Consider the following 24,320-nt stretch of genomic DNA (forward strand, 5'->3'; position numbering starts at 1 on the left):
GAAGTTGTATATTATTAATCTATCACAATTAGCAACTTGCATTTCACAGAAATGTGTTCTTTGTGCTAAAAACAATCCCAGGCAGGGACCGGTACAACCTCCTGGAATCCAACATGTGGGATATGTCCCCATGGAAAGCCTAATTGTGGACTTCACAGAGCTGGTCCCTTCTAAGGGATTCAAGTATCTCCTTGTGTTTGTAGATACTCTTACCGGATGGGTTGAAGCTTTTCCCACCCGAACTGAAAAGGCACGAGAGGTAACTAAGAGACTCCTGACTGAATTGATCCCGAGGTTTGGATTACCTAGATGCATTGGAAGTGACAATGGGCCAGCGTTCATTGATCAAGTAGTACAAGAAGTATGTCGAGTCCTACAAGTGAAATGGAGACTGCATGCAGCCTATAGGCCTCAGAGTTCAGGGAAAACTGAAAGAATGAATCGGACTCTGAAAACCCAATTGGCAAAATTAACCCAGGAAACGGGATTGGGATGGGTAGATGTGTTACCCATAACACTGTTTCGTGTTCGGTGTGCACCCACAAAAAGACTTAAGTTGTCACCTTTTGAGCTCCTGTATGGGAGACCACCCTCCTTTGTTCAGGATATTTCAGCTGATCTTAAACAAATAGGAGACCATGTGACACAGGGACAAGTGCAATCTCTCTCCCGTGTTTTTGTTTCTCTTAACAGGTGGGCCCTCGAGCGCACGCCGTGCAGCATTGCCGAGCCGATTCATCAGTTCCAGGCTGGCGATAGCGTATGGGTGAAAGAGTGGAAACGTGATCCACTTGCACCTAAGTGGCGTGGACCTTACACCGTCTTGCTCTCTACTCCAACAGCGGTGAAGGTAGCTGAGGTGACCCCCTGGATTCATCACTCCCGTTTGAAGAAGTCCGAAGGCAGTTGGACGTGCAAAGGTGACCCCTCTAATCCTCTTAAACTGACTCTCTCCAAAAACCCCTGTATCTAGCCCTACCGGGAACGGGCTAGGTCACGGGCAACATTTGACGACCGGCCTGCTGCAGCCACAACCTGGAAGCTGGCTGACCTGCGCACGCCTGAAGCTTGAGGAGCATCTGAACCAGCGATTGTGAAAGGAAAGATTCTCTTATACAATTGATTGACTGCCCCCCCCTTGTGGAACAATTATCAGAGATATTACTCATTGGGGATCCTCGGGATATATGTTTTGGTCTTGGTGGTTCCCCATTTCTGTCACTGGGGGAATTATATTGGGACTAATATTTATTTGCTATCACAATAAGGTAATCTTTTGTGGAAGGAATGCATATGCTAGACATCAACATGATTCTATTATTAATCCTGATCCCTTGGGAAGGGGAAGGGTCCTTGAATCTGGCCAAATTGACTAAATATGGATTCCACCATGACCACAATATGTGGGTAGGTTTAGCTGAAATGGTAGCCAATGTTGCAAATAGGACCAATTGCCTTGTTTGCTCTCTCGGGCCAGATGATTCAGAGGGAGGTATGCCCTTATTACCGATACCATTAGATGCCATTGGTATGGTAAGCGAAATACCACACCAAACAGAAGTACAGAATTTCCCCGGATGGAACTCAACTAAACCATTACGAGTTATACCTGTACAAGGGGAATTCTGTGTACATAGATCATCAGATGCAGCTGATTCTACCATGATAGGCTCTTCTCATTGTCACTATACATGGGATAATATTAAGAATACCTGGGCACACGATAATACCTATCGAACTCGGGATGCCTTGCCCTGTGCACCTCCTTTTATTCATGCATGGAAAGTGGTATGGAACATAACTGTGACAGAAAAAGGCAATCTAACATACTGCACTGTGAACTCTCTACCTCTTTTGCTATTTCGCCTTCTGTACTCCACGTACCAAAGACCTCAGACACGATGGTTGTGGTGGATATGTGGAGAATGGGCATACAAGAAACTCCCCTCCAAATGGAGTGGGACTTGTTTCCTGGGATGGGTATTACCACCAATGTGGATTATGCCCACTAATTTGGCCAAGCGTACACGAAGAAATGCTGATATTTCTCATATAGCAGGAGGAAGTACCCAAAGTTGGAGCGGTACTGATGATTGGCCACCAGAGCGCATTATAGCCTATTATGATCCTGCCTCCTGGAATCCTGGTGAGCTCATACAAGGGGCACGGGATCCTATTTATAATCTAAACAGAATAATTCGATTGCAAGCAGTAGTGGAACTTGTAACCAATGCAACGGCCAAGAGTTTGAGACTTATTGCACAACAGTTGGATGAAAGTAGAGCCGCCATTTTGCAGCTGAAAATGGGAATGGATTATGTACTTGCCAAGCAGGGAGGCCTATGTGGAGTCTTGAATTTGACAGGGAATGCCTGTTGCTTTAACATTTCAGATAATGGTGAGGCAATCCGTGTGTTGGCCACAAAGATGGAGAATATAGCACATGTCCCAGTACAAACATGGGAAGGATGGGATATGGGATGGCTCACCAATTGGTTACCTAATGTCACAGGACTCAAAGGGATACTATTGTCTTGCTTGTTTTTCTTGACAGTAGTGGTAATGGTTTTATGTATGATGCCATGTATCATTTCATGTTTTAGAAGTACAATTAGCAAGATGGTTTCAAATGAAACTCTACCTCATATCATGGCCCTATACAGAGCTTTACCTCAGGAACATGATGAAGGTCAAGCTATCAAGGACACTTGGGATGAAGGTCCTTGAGCTTGAAAGGGGGGAATGAGGCATCAGGCATAAGCCTGCATTTTATTAATGTTTGATCAGGACTTGTATATTAAAGAGGGCTTAGATTTTCAAAAGTAGATTTTCAAATGTTTCATGCCAGGCAGAGAAAACCTTGGCCATTCTCCTAAGACAAGGGCCCCCCCCCTTTGATTGATAGCAGAAAACAATTCTCAAAGTCGTAAAAGCTGAAAATACAGACTGAGTAATGACACTGACCCTACATGTTACAGAAGATAACAAAGGCAGAGATAAATATAATTAGGAATGGGCAAATAGTAAAATGATACCATGGGCCTCTCTTAAACCTTGAGCTGTATTTTCTAAGGCCAGAGGCAAATGGGGAGAAGCATCTAGCTGACAGAGAAAGAGAGGCTTTTTTTGGGAAGTCTTTTTAAAACTGTTTCTTTCTTAAACTGAGAGAGTTTGGGAAGAGCTAATGGAAACAAAGCAACTGGCTGGAGAAGGGGGGGGGATGTAAACTGAAGAGGTTTCTTCTGAAACTGTTTTAAACTGAGTTCTTTTTTTTTTCTTTCTCTCTCTACTTTAAAAAGGCCTTATTCCTTTTAGGAGGCTACCTGTGTTGTGTATTAAGTATATTGGCTTAAATGTAATTATGCAAAGGATTTAAGAAATGCTAGATTTCATATAGTTGTAAAGAGTTGTATTTATCCTGGAATTAAGTCAGCCAGCAGTTTAGCCCCCCTGCCAGACAGGAAGACGCCATCAAATGCTGTCCAGATATATTAGCTGTCAGACATTTGTTTAGAAACCTTCAAATGAAGGATATCTTTCAATGTTGATGTGAAACTCAAGATCCTTGACATATGTTTAAGATAAAAATTTAAGATTAACCATTTGTTTTAGAAGGCAATAGGGCAGGGAGGGCAAAAGGTGAGCTGGTAATTAAGATTCCTTGTTGAGACACATGTAAGATATATTACTACTTATTTGTCATTTATAGATGTAACAATATATAGCTGTTTGTGTTCCATATAAGGACAGGAGGATGTGGGTGTATCTTTTAGGATTGGATATAGCAATCAGCCAATAGGAAATCCAACTAGGCTGATTGGACAGAGGCAGCCACAGGAGGAGCAAAGGGGCTGGATTAAGGGAATATAAGGGCTGGCCATAATGGCAGGAGCCAGGCCAGAGCTTGGTAACCATATACCACTGTGCCTCTCATTTATTTGTCTGACAAATAAATAATTATTTTAATTTCTCTATTGCTGCGTTGAATATTTCATTCCAGCTAAGCGTTAACCACAAGCAGGGTGCTACAATACTTTCTGGATGTCCCACGATTGTATCACAAAGTAGTTTGTTCTATGTTATAAATCAAGCACTGCTAAAAGTTGGGGTATTCCCCCCCCCAATGCTAAAAAAGTGGATGTTGTTTGCTTTCTGGGAAACTGATGCAACTCTGCAAACAGGGCCGTCTTAAGCAAATACGGTGCCGGGGTGCAAATATCCACCCGGCACACACACCCCAGGTTGCCCAGAGTTGTAGGGGAAGAAACCTCAACATTGTTGATCTTTTTTAAGGAAGAGTTCCCCAGAGTTGTCAACTGACACCACGCTTATCTCTACTCAGGACAAGAAAACAGGAAACAGGTGCCTGGGGCCGCAAAGAGAAAGGAAACTGACAATGTGGTGAGTGGGATTAAAATCCACACTCACAAGTGGACGGTCTAGGAATCAGCATGTTTTTACATGAGTAGATTGTGTGCTTTTATTTAAAATGAATCTCCGGGTTATTTTGTAGGGCATAGGAATCCCTTCATGTTTTTCCCCCAAAATATAGTCCGGCCCCCACGAGGTCTGAGGGACAGTGGACCGGCCCCCAGCTGAAAAAGTTTGCTGACCCCTGATCTAGATGACCCTTAGGTACCTTCCAACTCTACAGTTCTGTGTTTCTAAGCACGTGCACACAAAAACACACACACACACACACACAGTTTGCAGTCATGACCTAGAGATGTTGCTTTTCATCTCTTGCAGTCCTTAGATATTGATAGGTAGCCGTGTTGGTCTGCCATAGTCAAAATAAAAAAAATCCTTCCAGTAGCACCTTAAAGACCAACTAAGTTAGTTCTTGGTATGAGCTTTCGTGTGCATGCACACTTCTTCAGATACACTGAAACAGAAGTTGCCAGATCCTTCTATATAGTGAGAAGGTGGGGAGGGGTATTACTCAGAAGGGTGGTGGGAATGGGAGATTGGCAGATAGCTGAGATCTCAGCTATCTGAGAAAATGCAGAGAATTGCTGTGGGCGAGTCAAATGGAAGAGAGCTAAGAGAGATGCTTAAGTAAGGTAGCTCTGTGCTGGACCAGGAAGAGTTTGTATCTAACAGAAGAGGCTATGGAACCAGTCAGACAAGTTTCTTTGTAGGACAATGACCTCGGCAATGCTCTGATCCGCATCTCAAAAGATGAGCTTGGCTGCAAGACCTGATGGAAAGCAATATCCACCCTCCGTTCCCCACAGGTGGGTGGGTGTTGCAGCACCAAGCAGGGCTCACCTGGGTGGGTGCCACCCACCTGCTTGGGCCAGCCTTTGACCCGCCCTCGGCCAGGGAGGACAATGGGCAGCCGGCCAGGGGTGGGCCTAAGGCCAAAAGAAAAGAGGCTGACTCCTGGGCTCCAGCCTCTTTTGCTGTTCTTCCTTCCAGGATCACCCACCCACCCTCCCTCAAATTAATAATTCCTTGCCTTAATAATTTCATCCTAAGTCAGTGATCTTCAAGTTAATGATTCTTTCCTTACAGCTAATATTCTGCGTTCCAGGTCAGCAGGCGCTGCTGCGGTCACAAGATGGTTGCTGTACAGTGGTGCCTCAGGTTACATACGCTTTAGGTTACATATGCTTCAGGTTACAGACGCCACTAACCCAGAAATAGTGCTTTAGGTCAAGAACTTTGCTTCAGGATGAGAACAGAAATCGTGCTCCGGCGGCGTGGCGGCAGCAGGAGGCCCCATTAGCTAAAGTGGTGCTTCAGGTTAAGAACAGTTTCAGGTTAAGAACGGACCTCCAGAACTTATTAAGTACTTAACCCGAGGTACCACTGTATTCAGAACTGGGAATGAATTTTCCCTGCATTGGCAGGTTTCGCCTTCCCCAAAGCAATTTCGTCATAACTTTGGCGGTTTTTAGGCCTTAGCAAGGTATCCTTTAGTCTAACATCAAGTTGGGGGGATGCATTCATGCTCCCTCCCCATGCGGCGGCACTTGCAGGGCCTGTTAAAGGGCAAAAAGCGGGAGTCCCTGGCCCTAGAGCGGCGGCATGTAGGTCAAACTCCCGGGATGAGGTTGGTGGAAGGGCATGCTGTGCAAGTTTGCGCTTTGCAGTCCCCTCTCACTGGACCTCATCTGCCTGCATATCCTCAGCCAGGCGGGCTGAGAGTGTTACCTGCCAAGGCCTGTGCCAAGTTTCCCACTTCTGAAGGTCACTAAAGTTGTGGCCCATTTGAACCCATACTCTGGTCTCTTGTCTCATCGTTTGGGGAAAAGGGGTAGGCACCACAGACAGGGTTAACACGTGTGCCCGCAATAGGCTGGGACAGAGCTGTGTGGGTGAATGAGTTGAATGCCAGAAGCTGCAGACATGCTCTGACTAATGGGAAAAGCGAGATCTGTTGTGGTGTTAATGCCCTGGAGCCCTTCACCCCATGCAGAATGCAGTTGGCACCTTTCTCTCTAGAGAAACAGTGGAGTGCGCCTCCGGGGGTGAAGCCAAACCTCTGCGAGAGAGGGCGAGAGAGGAAAGGAGCCAACTGCTTAGCTTGGCAGAGATTAAAAAATGCTTAAAAACCACCTTCCGAGGTCGTTCATTCCGCAGTCTAGCAGCTCTTGCTGTCAAAAGCTCTTCTTAATGTTGATTGTAAGGAGGAGAATAAGGGGAGAAATAGGCAAGCAAGGCATATATAAGATAAAGGTAAAGGGACCCCTGACCATTAGGTCCAGTCGTGACCGACTCTGGGGTTGCAGTGCTCATCTCGCTTTATTGGCCAAGGGAGCCGTCGTACAGCTTCCGGGTCATGTGGCCAGCATGACTAAGCCACTTCTGGCGAACAAGAGCAGCGCACGGAAACGCCGTTTACCTTCCTGCCGGAGTGGTACCTATTTATCTACTTGCACTTTGACGTGCTTTCAAACTGCTAGGTTGGCAGGAGCAGGGACCGAGCAACGGGAGCTCACCCTGTCATTGGGGGGATTCGAACCGCTGACCTTCTGATCGGCAAGTCCTAGGCTCTGTGGTTTAACCCACAGCGCCACCTGCGTCCCTCTAACCTCTGCCTTAGCAGCACCCAAGTGACCTCCTTGGGGCGCAAGCCTGGGCAGTGTGTCTGGAGGCCCTGGGCTGCCCAGATGGCAAGACACACACCCCTCAGCCTGGCTAATGTGGTCCGAAGGAAAGCAGAGCCAGACGTTTGGCACCAGCTTGGCTGCAAGACTTGCCAGGAGGCATACAAGGCACCATCCAACTGCCTTAGGGACTCCACTCTGGATTTTTGTAGGGCAGGCATCCCCAAACTTGGCCCTCCAGCCGTTTTGGGACTACAACTCCCATCACCCTAGCCAACAGGATCAGAGGTCAGGGACGATGGGAAATGTAGTCCCAAAACAGCTGGAGGGCCAAGTTTGGGGGTGCCTGTTTCTCCCGAAGATATCCCACAAGGCAGCGGCGATTTAGGGTCAGAGTTTTCCTTCTTCTAGATGGTCCACCTTCCCAGGTAGATGAGCCCCATCTGCCCCTCACTTCCCTCTACAGCAGCCGTTCTCAACTTGTGGGTCCCCAGATGTTGTTGGACTACAACTCCCATCATCCCTGAGCTCTGGCCTTGCTAGCTAGGGGTGATGGGATTTGTAGTCCAACAACATCTGGGGAACCACGGGTTGAGAACCGCTGCTCTATAGAATGTGCAAAACCTCCCTCTTGACTGTTGGACCCACTCTTGGTTTCATCTGCTAAATCTGCCAGAGCCTGTCTTTGCACACAGGCGAAGCCCCTAACTCACTGAGGGGTTGAGACCCAGAATGCAGCAGCTAGATAGGTGACTGGGAGCGGCCGCCAAGACCACATAACACCGGTCTTGAAAGACCTTCATTGGCTCCCAGTACATTTCCAAGCACAATTCAAAGTGTTGGTGCTGATCTTTCAAGCCCTAAGTCAACTATTTACAGAAATATTGCAAAATTAATAAATGTTAGAATGATGTTTGAATGAAGTTAAGCGGTTTCTAGCTGTAATGATATAAAAGAATATGGAAAATTGGATTTTTAAATAGGTAAAAATTTAATGTTATAATATATTAAGATCAAAGATCAGGATAATAAGGAGGGAAAGAAATTGCTGAATTAATTAACTGAATTGGAATACAAAAAAGGGAGGTATGAGGAGGTCAGGGAAACAAGGATATGAATGTAAGATATGGAAAGGTTGAATTTTTAGTTTTAATTTTTTTATCTGTGTACTTATTCTGTATTTTTCTTGTATTTTTATTTTTGTCTTTTATTCTTGCATTTTCTGTTTTAATGCAATTCCTTTTTCTGACACTTTAATAAATATTTATAAAAATAAATTTTTTAAAAAATGGCCTCGGCCCAGTATACCTGAAGGAGCATCTCCACCCCCATCGTTCAGCCCAGACACTGAGGTCCAGCTCTGAGGGCCTTCTGGTGGTTCCCTTCCTGCAAGAAGCAAGGTTACAGGGAATTAGACAGAGGGCCTTCTCGGTGGTGGCACCCACCCTGTGGAATGTCCTCCCAGCAGATGTCAACTATCTGACTTTTAGAAGACATCTGAAGGCAGCCCTGTTTAGGGAAGTTTTTAATGTCTGATGTTTTATCACTTTTTAATTTTTGTTATCATTACAGTGGTACCTCAGGTTAAGAACTTAATTCGTTCTGGAGGTGCTTTCTTAACCTGAAACTGTTCTTAACCTGAAGCACCACTTTAGCTAATGGGGCCTCCCGCTGCCGCACGATTTCTGTTCTCATCCTGAAGCAAAGTTCTTAACCCGAGGTACTATTTCTGGGTTAGCAGAGTCTGTAATCTGAAGCGTCTGTAATCTGAAGCGTCTGTAACCTGAAGCATCTGTAACCCGAGGCACCACTGTAATTCTGTTGGGAGCTGCCCAGAGTGACTGGGGAAACCCAGCCAGATGGGTGGAGTACAAATAATACATTCTTATTATTATTGGCTCCCCTCACCTGGTTTAGCTGATCATTTGAAGCCGTTTTCAGGGTGTGGCAGCTGTCAGCTCCTGACAGCTTCTAGGAGCTACAGGTGAGAGCTGAGGACAGGGTGGGATTGTATATAAATGTAAAGAGACCATCTTGGCTGAGAGTCCTGTGAGACCAGCTGCCTATTTTGCTAGCCTCCTTCTACCTTGTTGGGGAGGGCGAGGCTCTGATTGATTGATTGATTGATTGACTGATTGACTGATTGATTCCAGCTGCAATTGCCGAGGCTGCTTAAGAGGTCAGAGACCATCAGTGCCACCCGCATCCCATGTATAATCATGTATAACCCTCCCCTTTTCTGATGTAGCAATGATGTGGTGATGCTTAATGAACTGTATGCTGGGATAAGATAGAAACTTTTAAAAGTCCTTGTCACTCCATCCTCGGGGTTGAAATCTCCTCTTTGAACCTGTTGCGCAATAAACTTTGGTCTACTGCTATTTGCTCCGGTTGGTGGCTGGACTCCTTCCTTTATTCCGCAGGGACCCGCGGGCTCTGCCTGATGAGCTGGGTGACTGAGCAGCCTCACACCTAGATTTTTCTGTAACAGTGTAGAATATAAAATGCCAGAGGAGAATAATTTCCTTGAATAACAGGATTCTCCCTTGGGCCAAGTGTGTCTGCGTGTCCTCAGGTCACCGTGGAGATAAACAGCTTTTCCTAAGCAGCCCAACCTGGTCCACATTGAAAGCTGCAGGACTTACTTCTGAGTAAACCTATTTAGGATTGCCCTGCAAGCATTCCTGGTGTGATGCAAAGCAAAATTAACTATGCAGGGGTGTTTTTTAAAAAAAGAAAGAAAAGAAATCTGGGAATTAGAGGTGCTTTGATTTTTTTTATTTGAGGTTGGCTGCCTACACTTTGCCCAAGAGGGATTTATATGTATTTATTTCACAATCTCTTTATTTCCCACCAAGCTGTGCATATATAAACAGAGCCTCAAGAGGCCAGAACTCTTCAGGGAAGATACTTACCCTTCCCAAGCCATCCCCAAAAATCCTTCCTGGAGTCTGTGTTTTGTCCATATTAGCAGTTTTTCTTAGGATATGTTCCAGCGAAAAGGTTTTCTTCCCCCAACCCTCCCCACCCCCCCCAAAAAAACATACAATGTTCCTGCCATCTATATGTGTACGTTAACGTATTTATTAGATTTTTAGACCACTTTTCGCTAACTGTCCCCCAAGCCGTTTCCAACAGTAAAAATACAGATTAATAATTATGTGGCGTATCATCCTTGCAAGCTTGGCATGCGATGGGTGTTTACTCTGGAGTAAACCAACCTGTAGGGAAAGCCCACAAGCTGCTTTACTCGCTGCCCCGGTTTCTAGTGAGAGGCTAGGTTGCCTTTCCCCCCGCAAATGGGCCTACTCGTGAGGAGGAAGCACCCACCGACCCACCCATGTTCCTCATTGAGCTGCAGCTCATCTTTCCAGCTTGAGGAGACCAGAGGGGGCTTACTCATGAGTAATCCCTGCCCTGACCATTATGTGCGCGGGCCGTAGATGTGGCGCCAGTGGAATGAATGCTCCTTGACTCCAAGTCAGTGTGGACAGAGACAGGGCCGTCTTAAGCATATCCGGCGCATTGGTGCAAAGATCCCTCCGGCGCTGACGCCCTTGCAACTCCAAAACAAGGGAGGGGGTGGTGGAAAATGTCCTCTGCCTTCCCCACTGTCCCGATCCCCGGCGTGGCGGCGGTGATCGAGCAGGAAAACGTGCTGGCGGACGTCTAGGAAGCAGGAGGAGGATGACCACTGGGATCAGGGCCATCTTCAGCAGATGCAGAGGCTTGGGAGGAAAGCTGCCTGCCCGCCATATATGTGGGGCGCAGCGGGCAGGCAGGCAGGGATAGGGGAGGCCATAGCTGTCAACTTTTCCCTTTTCTTGCGAGGAATCCTATTCGGAATAAGGGAATTTCCCTTTAAAAAAGGGAAACATTGGCAGCTATGGGGGGAAGCTGCCAGCAAAACTGCACAGCTCCCCGACTCGCAAGGGCGCCCTTGAGAGGCCGGCACCCTGGCGCAACGCACCACTAACACCAATGGGAAAGACGGCTCCGGGCAGAGAATAAAGTTAACAGGCATGCATTATAAAGCACAGTTTTGCACGTGGGGGGAAAGGTTGGGTTTCTCCCTGGAGGAGAAGTCTTTCTCGCCTTCTGCATCTACAACTTGGCTCCAAAGATGTACAGCAGACTGGCCAAGGTGCCCGCAACCAAGATCAGGGAGCTGCTTTTCACGCCGGAAGCGCCGCTTAAGTTGCACAGCTCGGAATCGCAGCATTTGATGGAAAAGGCCATGACGCCGAGGTCGATTCCTCCTTGGGGGCACATGGGAGAGCAGTATTTGCTGATGGACTGCTTCTTGTTGTCACCTGGAAGGAAGGAGGGAAAGAAAGAGGTCCAGTTATTTTTATATTAAAATAAAGATTGCCCAAGGAGACAGTTCAAACAGTCAGAATATTTAAAAACTCCTTTATAGCGTGGCAGCATTAATCCTAAATGGCCTCGGTCCTGTATACCTGAAGGAGCGTCTCCACCCCCAGCATTCTGCCCGGACACTGAGGTCCAGCGCCAAGGGTCTTCTGGCGGTTCCCTCACTGCGAGAAGTGAGGTTACAGGGAACCAGGCAGAGGGCCTTCTCGGTGGTGGCACCCGTCCTGTTGAACGCCCTCCCTTCAGATGTGAAGGAAATAAGCAGCTATCTTATCTTTAAAAGACATCTGAAGGCAGCCCTGTTTAGGGAAGTTTTTACTATTTAATGCTGTATTGTTTTTAACACTCGATTGGGAGCCGCCCAGAGTGGCTGGGGAAACTCAGCCAGATGGGCGGGGTATAAATAATAAACTATTATTATTATTATTATTGCCCCCATGGGAAACCCGCAAGCAGGATTTGAACACAAGAGCCCTATCCCCTCCTGTAGTTCCCAGCAGCTGGAATTCAGAGGAGCACAGCCATTATGACTAAAGGTAAAGGGACCCCTGACCATTAAGTCCAGTCGCAGACGACTCGGGGGTTGCGGCGCTCATCTCGCTTTAAAGGACCTGGGCTGGTGAAACGCTATTTTATGCCCTAAACAAGGTTAATTGCTTGCACACACTCACACACAAACACCTCTAAGGAAGGAGGGGCCACACCTCCCTTAGGGAGTCAAACGGCTGCCAAACAGCTGTTACTCCTCAAATAATTTTTTATTGAGGTTGATATAAAGGTAAAGGGACCCCTGACCATTAGGTCCAGTCGTGACCGACTCTGGGGCTGCAGCGCTCATCTCGCTATATTGGCCGAGGGAGCCAGCGTACAGCTTCCTGGTCATTTGCCCAGCATTACTAAGCCACTTCTGGCGAACCAGAGCAGCGCACGGAAACGCCGTTTACCTTCCCACCAGGGTGGTACCTATTTATCTACTTGCACTTTGACATGCTTTTGAACTGCTAGGTGGGCAGGAGCAGGGACCGAGCAACGGGAGCTCACCCCGTCGCGGGGATTCAAACCACCGACCTTCTGATCAGCAAGCCCTAGGCTCTGTGGTTTAACCCACAGCGCCACCGATATAGCGAATGGCAAAGATTTAACTGGATGATTTAATTTAAAGATTGAAGACTGAAGATTGCTTGCTTGCTCTCACACACACACACACACACACACACACACTACTACTACTACTACTACTACTACTACTACTACTACTACTACTTAATAATACCCCACCCATCTGGCTGGGTTTCCCCAGCCACTCTGGGCGGCTCCAATTTTCAATTTCCAAAAACTGATAGAAATGATAACATTCTTCAAAATGAAAGTAAACTATATCAGGAATTTGTAAGAGAGAACAAAATCGAATCTGCATAAAACTGGCCCCCCTCAAAGGTCCGTATTGCACCCCTCTGAGGTCTGTGCCCTAGGCAACTCCCTCAGATAGGCCAGGTAAAAGTAATCCAGAGGTTGGCGCCTTTGGGACATTTCAATTTAGAGAAAAGGCAAGAATGGTAGAAGTTGATGAAGCTACGCGGCACTCACCGACGCCTCCACCGAAAAACTTGGTGACGCAGTACTTGTCCGCGTCGCCGCAGGTCTTTGGCTTCAGGCAGTTCCAATTGTTTTCCTCGTTCTCACAGTGGAAGCAGGTCAGCGATGCCACTGTGAATGGAACACAAAACACGCTCCTTAGGTACCGACCGCAAAGCAGGGGCAGGAATCATAGAAGCTTGGAGTTGGAAGGGGCCACAGAGGGTCATCTAGTCCAACCCCCTGAAAACACAGGAATCTCAGCTAAAGATAATAATAATAATTATTATTATTATTATTATTATTATTATTATTATTATTATTATTATTATTAATTTATTTATATCCCACCCTCCCCAGCCAAAGCCGGGCTCAGAGCGGCTAACAACAGTAAAAGTAACACAGTTTACATAAAATCACAATCTATTAATTGAAATACATTCTAAAATCAATTCATTTTAAAATCAGTTCAAAATCAAATTAATGGCAACCACTGGGCTAGAGTTCTATGAGGTTTACAGAAGGAGGGGGTCAAGCTGTGGCTTGGCCAAAGGCCTGGTGGAACAGCTCTGTCTTGCAGGCCCTGCGGAAAGATGTCAAGTCCCGCAGGGCCCTGGTCTCTTAGGACAGAGCGTTCCACCAGATCGGGGCCAGTACTGAAAAGGCCCTGGCCCTAGTTGAGACCAATCTAACCACCTTGCGACTTGGGAACTCCAAGGTGTTGTCATTTGTGGACCTTAAGGTCCTCCGCGGGGCATACCAGGAGAGGCGGTCCTGTAGGTACAAGGGTCCTAGGCCATAAAGGGCTTTAAAGGTTAAAACCAGCACCTTAAGCCTGATCCTGTACTCCACCAGGAGCCAGTGCAGCTGGTAGAGCACCGGGTGAATGTGATCCCATGGCGAGGACCCTGTAAGGAGTCTCTGCACCCGCTGGAGTTTCAAGGGCAGCCCCACGTAGAGCGAGTTACAATAATCCAGTCTGGAGGTGACCGTCACGTGGATCACAGTGGCTAGGTCAGGGCAAGAGAGGAAAGGAGCCAACTGCTTAACTTGGCAGAGATTAAAAAATGCTTAAAAACCACCTTCCGAGGTCGTTCATTCCGCAGTCTAGCAGCTCTTGCTGTCAAAAGCTCTTCTTAATGTTGATTGTAAGGAGGAGAATAAGGGGAGAAATAGGCAAGCAAGGCATATATAAGATAAAGGTAAAGGGACCCCTGACCATTAGGTCCAGTCGTGGCCGACTCTGGGGTTGCGGCGCTCATCTCGCTTTATTGGCTGAGGGAGCCGGCGTACAGCTTCCGGATCATGTGGCCAGCATGACTAACCCGCTTCTGACGAACCAGAGCAGCACACGGAAACGCCTTTTACCTTCCCGCCAGACCGGTACCTATTTATCTACTTGCATTTGCATGCTTTCGAACTGCTAGGTTGGCAGGAGCAGGGACCGAGCAACGGGAGCTCACCCCATTGCGGGGATTCAAACCGCCGACCTTCCGATCGGCAAGTCCTGGGCTCAGTGGTTTAACCCACAGCGCCACCCGCGTCCCAAGGCATATATAGAGGGAAACAAACTGGGAAAATTCTAATAAAAACTACTTCCCAATGAATTAATCTCTTTGTTGTTGTTTAGTCGTGTCTGACTCTTCATGACCCCATGGACCAGAGCACGCCAGGCACTCCTGTCTTATTCATCCCTTATGGAAGCTAAATTGAGATGGGGATGGTTATTCGGGGAGGGCATCATAGTCCAACCAAACGCTCACAAAATCCTCAGGCTTATTGAAACTGAGGTCCATTTTCGGCTTGCTTGCTTGCTTTCCTTCTTTCCTTTTGAGTGAAACATACTAGTACTCATGACTTCATAGCGCTGGTGGTTGGGCATTGCCCGCATGCGATGCCTACAAATCCCAAAACTTTTTAACACCTTGTCATTGCTAAATTGGGATATATAAATACTGCCTGATGTGCACTCATATGCATGCCCAATAACAAATGTGAGGATAATTATACTGTCCTGTGTTACAGGGTTCTGGTAAGGAATGATTACTGTCATTATGCGTGCCCTGTGCTTTGAACGCTCAGAAAGCGTTGTATAAACCTTGAGGTGTCCTTTATTATACCAGCAAGCTATAACTGCAGACCCTATTTTCCAGGGACAGTCCCGGATTTACAGAAGCCGCCCCGGTTTCTGATTTGATCGTGGAATGTCCCACATTTCCCCTATTTTCATCAGAGAAACGTTGGAGGGTATGGTAGGACGTCCCTGTTTTCACCTGAAAAAATGTTGGAGGGGACGCCTCTATTTTCATGGGAGAAATGTTGGATGCTATGTGACCTCAGAGCCAAGGAGATAAGTAACTATACAACTCTTAGAAGACATCTGAAGGCAACCCTGTATAAGGAAGTTTTAAAATGCTTAAAAGGTAAAGGGACCTCTGACCGTTAGGTCCAGTCGCAGACGACTCTGGGGTTGCGGTGCTCATCTCATTTTATTGGCCGAGGGAGCCGGCGTACAGCTTCCGGGTTATGTGGCCAGAATGACTAAGCCACTTCTGGTGAACCAGAGCAGCATGCGGAAACACCGTTTACCTTCCTGCCAGAGCAGTACCTATTTATCTACTTGCACTATGATGTGCTTTTGAACTGCTAGGTTGGCAAGAGCAGAGACCGAGCAACGGGAGCTCACCCTGTCGTGGGGATTCGAACCGCCGACCTTCTGATCGGCAAGTCCTAGGCTCAGTGGTTTAACCCACAGTGCCACCCGTGTCGCACAAAATGCTTAATGTTATATGTGTGTGTGTGTGTTGGAAGCCACACCCCACCCCAGACAGATGGACGCGGTATTATTATTATTATTATTATTAATAATAATAATAATAATAATAATAAATAGGAAATCCCTATTTTCATCGAAAAAATAATGGAGGATTTGTAACTGAACGATGGACCCCTTAAGCAAACACATATGATGCATGATACCACATGCAAAGAGAAGGTTGACAGTAAGTTGCCCTCAAAGCAACTCCTTTCAGATGGCTCAAGGAACTGAGTCAATCCTCAGGCTCTGTGTAGAGTTAGCTGTAATACTGCTATTCCAACTGCAGGTGGCAGCGTGTCCAGCCTAGACAGTGAATCACGCTGCTGTTCTAGAATGTCATTTGGCAATAATGCTCTTCAATGATTATGAAACCGCTTTGGCCTGGCGTCCTCTCTGAAATAACCTGACCTGTTGCCAAGGCTACTAGCCAATCTGGCTGAGAGAAAATGCTTCCCTTATTCCCAGTACGTTGATCACTGTTTGTTCATTGTTGTCGTTTCAACATTTCAACATTTTATTTTTTATTTTTTAAATAATTTTTATTTTATTTTTTTAAAAAACAGCCAAATATATTTTACTTTAAAATATACCAAGAAATAATAAAAGTGTTACATTTTAATGTAAAATAATGTAATGTACATTTTAATGTAAAGTATATTCCTTATGGCAAATGTTGCGGTTTTTTGGGTTGCGGACTGCTGAAACCCGGAAGTACTGGAATGGGTTACTTCCGGGTTTCGGTGGTCACACATGTGCAGAAGCACTAAATCGTGCTATGCACAGAAGTGCCGAATCGCAACCCGTGTGTGTGCAGATGCGCAGACACGGGTTGCGAACGCTGCGGGTTGCGAATGTGCATCCCGCACAGATCACGTTTGCAACCCGAGCATCCACTGTATACTGTATAAACTTTTTAACACACACATACACACAGTATATACATTTGCCATAAGGATGGGCCTCTGGAACGGATTGTGGTCATGAGTAGAGGTGATTCTATTATTCTTTAAGGATGAATTTCTTTCTGGAGGAAATCTAGTTATTAGGACTTCCTGGTAAGGTAAGAGTCAAGTAGTTCATTTAGCCAGTTAAATTTAATTTAGCTCACTCTTTTTTCCTCTAACAATGCCCCATCTATTTCACTTGAGGGCTCTTCACAGGGCAATTCACACAGAATGTCCCTCATTGAAAAGCATGGCAGACAACAAAATGATTTGGGACTCCTTGGCAGGTTTTGAATAAACATCCACAATTTTTTAGTTAAAAACATGATAGATAAGGCAATGATATGTACAATTTTATAATATGCAGAGCACAATATGTGCAAAAAAAAACCAGAGAGGGGAGCTGAGGGAAGTTCTTGGGGTGGGGGGAGAGGGGGAAAATGTAAATGGTTATATTGATTGATAATTTGTTTCTTAAATTGCTCAATAAAAATATATTTTTTAAAAAAGAGAAAAGCATGGCAGTCGAGAGCAGTTGATGCAATCCGCAACCACGGTACAAGTTGTATGGTCATTCCGCAACTGCAAGTCATCACTGGATGTCGGCACCATCAGGTGGTAATTGTGCAAGGGTGTGGACGCAACGCGATTAGGACAAAACCCACAGGGATGCGAAACAAATCTATCAATTAAGACAAACCAGGTTTTGAAATGTGGTGCGTGAACTTTCGAATCACACACCATCCTTTCCAGGGCTGAATGTTTCAACAAGTTAAAAGGGGTCGGGCGCCATGTTCTCTGCAGAATGGTCTTGTGTAACTCAGAAGTTGACATGCCACACTGACAAATTATCACAGGGGATAAGATTAGATTTGCTGTAACTCTGCATGAAGCGAAGGAGCATCATTTGTTTCCGAAAGCTCAGGGAGGGAAAGAAAACACTGTCCTTTGGTGTGTGCTTTGTAAGAATACCTATGCAACCTTGTTGTTTTTGAGAGTTATAATAGCATGAGAAGAAGCTGCTGGATCAGACCAATGGGCCACCTAGTCTAGGGGTACCAGATTTTTTTCAATGAATCCGGGGACACTTTAAATAAACAAACAATACATGTTTGGGACGTTGATGCTGTAGCGATGGCGGTGGCAGAGGGGCGGCCGCCACCTTGACCTCAACCCCCACGTTAGGATGGGATGCGGGTGGCGCTGTGGGTTAAACAACTGTGCTGCTTGGGCTTGCAGATCAGAAGGTCGGCGGTTCGAATCCCCGCGACGGGGTGAGCTCCTGTTGCTCGGTCCCTGCTCCTGCCCACCTAGCAGTTCAAAAGCACAAAGTGCAAGTAGATAAATAGGTACCGCTCCGGCGGGAAGGTAAAAGGCGTTTCCGTGCGCTGCTCTGGTTCGCCAGAAGCGGCTTAGTCATGCTGGCCACATGACCTGGAAAAACTGTCTGCAGAAGTGGACAAACGGCCGCTCCCTCAGCGAGATGAGCGCCGCAACCCCAGAGTCGTTCGTGACTGGACTTAATTGTCAGGGGTCCCTTTATCTTTATATATAGGGTGCCTACATACTGCACGGATGGTTGCATGGCAACATGTGCAAATGGCTTTAGGTACCTATTAAGTCCATAAATGAGGGAAGCGGGTGGCGCTGTAGTCTAAACCACTGAGCCTAGGGCTTGCTGATTGGAAGGTCAGTGGTTCGAATCCCTGCGACGGGGTGAGCTCCCATTGTTCGGTCCCTGGTCCTGCCAACCTGGCAGTTCAAAAGCACGTCAAAGTGCAAGTAGATAAATAGGTACCACTCCGGCGGGAAGGTAAAAGGTGTTTCCATGCGCTGCTCTGGCTCGCCAAAAGTGGCTTAGTCATGCTGGCCACATGACCCGGAAGCTGTACGCCGGCTCCCTCGGCCAATAAAGCGAGATGAGCGCCACAACCCCAGAGTCGTCTGCAACTGGACCTAATGTTCAGGGGTCCCTTTACCTTAAGTCCATAAATTCCCATATAGCATATATTCAACACAAAAAAACAGTGACAATTTGTTGTTGACAAAGGGCAGCTGGACATCTAAAGGGCCCTATTACCTTCAGTAGCTGAGGGCCTCATCAAACCTAAATCCAGCCCTGTTCAGAAGCATCGCTGCCTCCAACTGGCAGGGCATAGGCATCCCGGCTAGTAGCCATCAGTAGCCCTCTCTCCCTCTATGGATTTGTCCAATACTCTTTTAAAGCCATCCAAATCTGTGGCCATCACTGCTTCCTGTGGCAGTGAGTTCCACAGTTTAACTCGCTCTCTGCTCTCACATCAGTTCTGTTTTGTTTTGTTTTGACCAAAGGACAGTGAAAACTATCCAGCGCTTCCAAGCCCTGTTTTTCTAGGCAGCTGCTCTTCCTCCGAAGCACATTAGCACAAGAAGCTATGGGAACATCTCTGGCCCATCCAGTTTGCCCTGACTTGCCACGGTGCTGTGCCGGCCTTGCTACATACAAGGGGTGTTGCAAAGTACTTAAACAGGCCCTTGACCCAAATATGCTCATTCATATGTATAGATGTAAATTCAGGCTTTCAGGAGTTCACATCAGAAAACTATTAGACTGTTTTTCTTTAAAGCCTTCATGAAAATTCATCAGCATTTTAAGTGCAAATTTCTCCTCATGTGGATATTTGTGTATGCAGCTTTGCACCCGCTGGAGTTTGTGGGACTGTTTCAAGGGCAGCCCCGCATAGAGCGAATGACAGTAGTCAAGCCTGGAGGTGACCGTCGCATGGATCACGGTGACCAGGTCGGGGCGGGAAAGGTAAGGGACTAACTGCTTTATCTGGCCAATGCCCCTGGCCAATATTGAACAGTGCTTTCCCCGGGAGAAAAGTATCCTATAAACAGAGAATTCTCCTCTGACCTCCCAAGGAAGTGTGAAGCCATACAATACTGCTGTTAGCAGGATCCCCCTTGGGTAGGCCTCACTTTCCTAGACCGGCTCCCCAACCAACTATTTCCCCAACGTCGTTCTTCGAGGACAGCCAAAACAAGAGCGATGTCTTTGCTCAATCAGCAAGCCTGCTCCGGGCAGGAGAGCTCTGTGGGCAGATGTTTTTGCAAGAAGCACACCTCAGACGGCGATTGTGGGACTTAATGAGCACCTGTTTGGAGCTTGGTGCTGTGGAGACGTCAAAACAACAACAACTGGTGTTCATGAGAACAGAGTGGGAGAGAGATAGAGAGAGGTTTGGTGATAAGAAGCAGCAAGGAGGAGTTGAAGGGCATGTGGGGCATAGCATATGCCACCTGAAACTCTCAAGCAGGGAGGGCATTCTCGATAGCGGCACCCACCTTGTGGAACACCCTCCCATCAGATGCCAAGGAGAGAAGTAACTATACAACCTTTAGAAGACATCTGAAGACAGCCCTGTACAGGGACGTTTTTAATGTTTGATATTTTACTATGTTTTCGTATAGGTTGGAAGCTGCCCAGAGTGGCTGGGGAAACCCAGTCAGATGGGTAAAGGTAAAGGGACCCCTGACCATTAGGTCCAGTCGTGGCCAACTCTGGGGTTGCAGCGCTCATCTCGCTTTATTGGCCGAGGGAGCCGGCGTACAGCTTCCGGGTCATGTGGCCAGCAGGACTAAGCCGCTTCTGGCGAACCAGAGCAGCGCACGGAAATGCCGTTTACCTTCCCGCTGGAATGGTACCTATTTATCTACTTGCACTTCGGGTCTGCAGACAGTTTTCCGGGTTGTGTGGCCAGCATGACTAAACCACTACTGGCGCACAGAGGACAATGACAGGTGCCAGAGCACATGGAAACGCCGTTTAATTTCCCGCCACAGCGATACCTATTTATCTACTTGCACCAGCATGCTTTCGAACTGCTAGGTTGGCAGGAGCTGGGACTGAGCAATGGGAGCTCACCCCGTCGTGGGGATTCGAACCACCGACCTTCCGATCAGCAAGCCCAAGAGGCTCAGTGGTTTAGACCACAGCGCCACCCACATCCCTATCTGGACAGAGACAGCCTAATTCCTGTCATCTATGCTCTGGTAACCTGCAGGTATGATTACTGCAATGTGTTATACATGAGGCTGCCTCTGAAGACGGTTCAACTGGGGCAGAATTTGGCAGCCAGGTTGCTCACAGAAGAAAGATGGTTTGAACATATAATACCGATCCTGGTCTGGCTGCACTGGCTGCCCATTAGTTTCCGGGCCCAGTTCAAAGTGCTCGTTTTGACCTATAAAGCCTTAAACGGCTCAGGACGGCAATCCCTCAAGGACTGCCTCTTTCCATATGAACCTACCCAAACCCTAAGATCATCCTCCAAGACCCTTCTTCATGTGCCTCCTTCAGAAGAGGGTGGCAAAAAGAGTACTGGTCTTTTCTGTGGTGGCTCCTCATTTGTGGAATGATCTCCCCGTGGAAGCTCACCTGGTGCCTTCCTTGCATATGTTTAGATGCCAGGCGAAAATATTCCTCTTCAACCAGGCCTTGGGCTTATTAAACAAGCTGGAATCAATTTCACGCATTGCCCCACCTGAACTCAGTCTGGCAACTTTGGAACCCCCTGCCTATTGATATCAGGCAGACTCCAAGGTTTTCTTTTCGGCTGAAGACATTTGCCTTGAGACCAGCCTACCGAGATGTTTAGAAAGTTTGCACTCCGTTTTAATTTGTTTCAATCTATTCCATTGTGGTTTAAACTTCCTCTATGCTTTAAATTATGGTTGCTGATATTTTTTAGTGATAACTTCATAGAGGTCTATCTGAGGCTTTTTCTATGATCAAGCTGCAGATAGATTTTATGAATATTTTTTAAGTGTGCAATCTATGTTATACGGCTTGGCTGAGATTCTTTCACTGCGAGCTGTTTAGCGGAGGATCTGTGGTCCCGAAAAGTACATGGAAAAGGAAGGGAATGATGTTTTTGTGTGCTCAGTCGAGGACTTTGCATTCTCCCTGCACCCCCCAACCCACCCAAGCCAAGCCAACCATCCTTGCCAAGCCCTGAAGCCACAAGCGATGAGCTCATTGCAAGCCACGCCACCGCCTGCAGCAGGAAAAATACTGCCGGCATAATGGCAGAGAAAACCCCCTCCCCATCGCCGCTGATGTCTCAGCTGACCTCATAACTCCTAACTGAAAACAGGCGCCTCTTAGTCATCTCTCCTCTTCCTCGTACAACAAAAGGACAATCCAGGGTGTGGCTTTATTGTCTTCCAGAGGCTTGAGCTGCCTTTGTTTGAGCTTATCCTGTTCCCATGGACAGGGCTGGGGCCCCTTTTGCAACCCAGAGCCCACATTCGCCTCTGGAAAACCTTTTGAAGGCTGCATGCTGGCGTTGGGCAGGGCCAGGGGCAAAATGCATGCCAATTTTCCCTCTGGTTCATCCTTCGGGTTTCGACACACGCCCCCTCTCTTATCTGGACAATCAGGAGGCCTTGTGGGCATTCAAGGACACTGTGTAGCCTGAGAGAGAGACTTTCAAGGAGGCGGGAGGGGTGAAGAAGGGGTGTGTGGACCTCTGTGGGGTACTATCAGAGCTGCTTTTTAGAGTGAAGGGGGCACAGGGGTGTTGTGTGTCCTGAACCCTACCCCACAAGGTTGTTGTGGTGATTAAATGAGGAGCGGCGGGTGGCAGAGAACCATGAACACCACCTCAAGCTCCCTGGAGAAATTAATATCAGCCTGGATAGCTCAGTTGGCTAGAGCGTGGTACTGATAACGCCAAGGCTGCAGGTTCGATTTCCCGCATGGGACAGCCTGTTCCTGAATTGCAGGAGGGTTCCCTTAATGATTCTATGATTTCAGCGAAAATAGTGAGATATAAACGCACCCGTGATCTTCGAGCACATAAATTTAACGAATGAGATCATAGTAACGAATAAGCAACACAAAACGAAACAGCAGCCTCTCCGCCAGTTTTCATCTAGACGTGGCTAGGAAAATGATGAAGGGAAGGGCAATGGCCAAACAGCTGTATAAGATCCCAGGTTGGGCTAGAGATGAAATCCATGTGAGAGGCTCCCATACGGAGCTAGAGGGACAAAGGTTCCCAGGCTCAGTGCAAGGCAGCTTCCCGAGCTCCTATCTGGGAAGGGCCATACCCTTTTGCTCTGAATGGAATCACAGAATTGTTGGAAGGGACCCCAGGGGATCATCTAGTCCAACCCCATGCAGATGGTCCCTGGTTCAATTGGCGCTGCTCGTCAGTTGAGACCACGCTGGGCATAATGGTCCTGACTTGGCATAAGGTAGCTTCCTACATAGCCCTACATATCAGCTCGGTAGGTAGAGCATACTCCTCAGGGTTGTGGGTTCGAGTCTCACATTGGGCAAAAAGATTCCTGCATTGCAGGGGGTTGGACTAGATAATCCTTGTGGTCCCTTTCCAACTCTACAATTCTTCGTCTATGAGTCTATAGCTACCAGCCCTGTTTTAATTAACTGGAAGCTGCTCAGAGTGGATGGAGCAACACAGGCAGATGGACTGTAAATGAATCCCATGAGGACTAGAATCTTGTCTGTTTAGTGGGCAAAGTGCCAGAGTGTATCTGCTTTGCATGCAGAAGGTCTCAAGCTCAGTTTCTGGCATCTCCGGGTTATTTATTTATTTCATAAAACTTGCACACCGCTTGACTGTAGGGAAAAGCCTCAAGGTGGTTCAGGAAAAAAAAATAGGCAAAGCAATTAAACCATCCCAGGAAAAAAAATTACAGGCGTGATTCCAAACATGCCGAAAGTTAAAACTGCAACAGACGAAAACAAATTAAAACTCATACCAGCTTCCTAAACATCTGGCGTGGCTTGTCTCAAAAAGAATGTCTTTGGCAGGCGATGAAAAGAATACAGGGAAGGCGGAAAGAAAACAGGGGAGACACCTGCCTGATAGCAATAGGCAGGGAGTTCCAAAGTTGCCGCCACTCTAAAACGGCTGAGCTTTTCCAGATGCGGTGTGGGTCTTGTATGGCCCCCACCTGAGGCCCTGGGCTGCTGCTGCCAGCCAGTGCAGACGGTATTGAGCTAGGCGAACCTACAAAAGGAGAAATAAGTCTTACCTCTCTCCACGCAGAGCAGAACTGCCAGCAGCGCGGCGAAGGAAGCCTTCATCCTTGGTGATGGTGCGCTTTGCGGTCCCGGCTGGCAGGTGAGCAGAAAGGGCTTCTCTCCGGGTCAGAGGAACGGCGCTAGGAGCTGCCTGCTCGCGTCGAGGGTGCTGTATAAGGGCTCGGTGGCAGGGGAGGGATCAGGGAGGTGTGGGTTTGAGGAGGAGGTTTCTGCAGCCACTCACCGCTCTCCGGGATCCCGGATCAACCACAGGGAGGAGGAGGGCGCAAAAGCTCTCCGAAAGCGACATTCCAAGCCGCTGCGCTTTGCTCCAGTTCTTTCGCAGGCGATGAAAAGAATGCAGATGAGGACGAAAACAGTAGGACATTCAGCCAATGGGGGAAGGAACAAAGGAGACGGGGAGAGGCGCACACTCTTTCCAGCTCTGGTCCTGATTTTGTCTGTATTCTGGGCTGGAAAAAGAGAGAGAGAGAGAGCGCGCATTCGTTCCAGGATTT

At 47.4% G+C, this 24,320-nt stretch overlaps 1 protein-coding gene across 1 annotated transcript; it reads right to left on the reverse strand.

Annotated features, from left to right (window-relative positions):
- Positions 1 to 10,117: 10,117 nt before the first annotated feature.
- LOC308593075 (lymphocyte antigen 6E-like) lies at positions 10,118 to 24,109 on the reverse strand. Its single transcript, XM_081205304.1, has 3 exons — positions 23,814 to 24,109; positions 13,017 to 13,136; positions 10,118 to 11,368 (listed from the first exon to the last, which is right to left on the reverse strand). The coding sequence occupies exons 1-3, from the start codon at positions 23,863 to 23,865 to the stop codon at positions 11,160 to 11,162; spliced, it is 381 nt and encodes a 126-aa protein (XP_081061430.1). The 5' UTR covers positions 23,866 to 24,109; the 3' UTR covers positions 10,118 to 11,159.
- Positions 24,110 to 24,320: the final 211 nt, after the last annotated feature.

This window comes from Podarcis bocagei, assembly GCF_964188305.1.
Source record: "Podarcis bocagei genome assembly, chromosome: 8".
NCBI classification, from domain to species: Eukaryota; Metazoa; Chordata; class Lepidosauria; order Squamata; family Lacertidae; genus Podarcis; species Podarcis bocagei.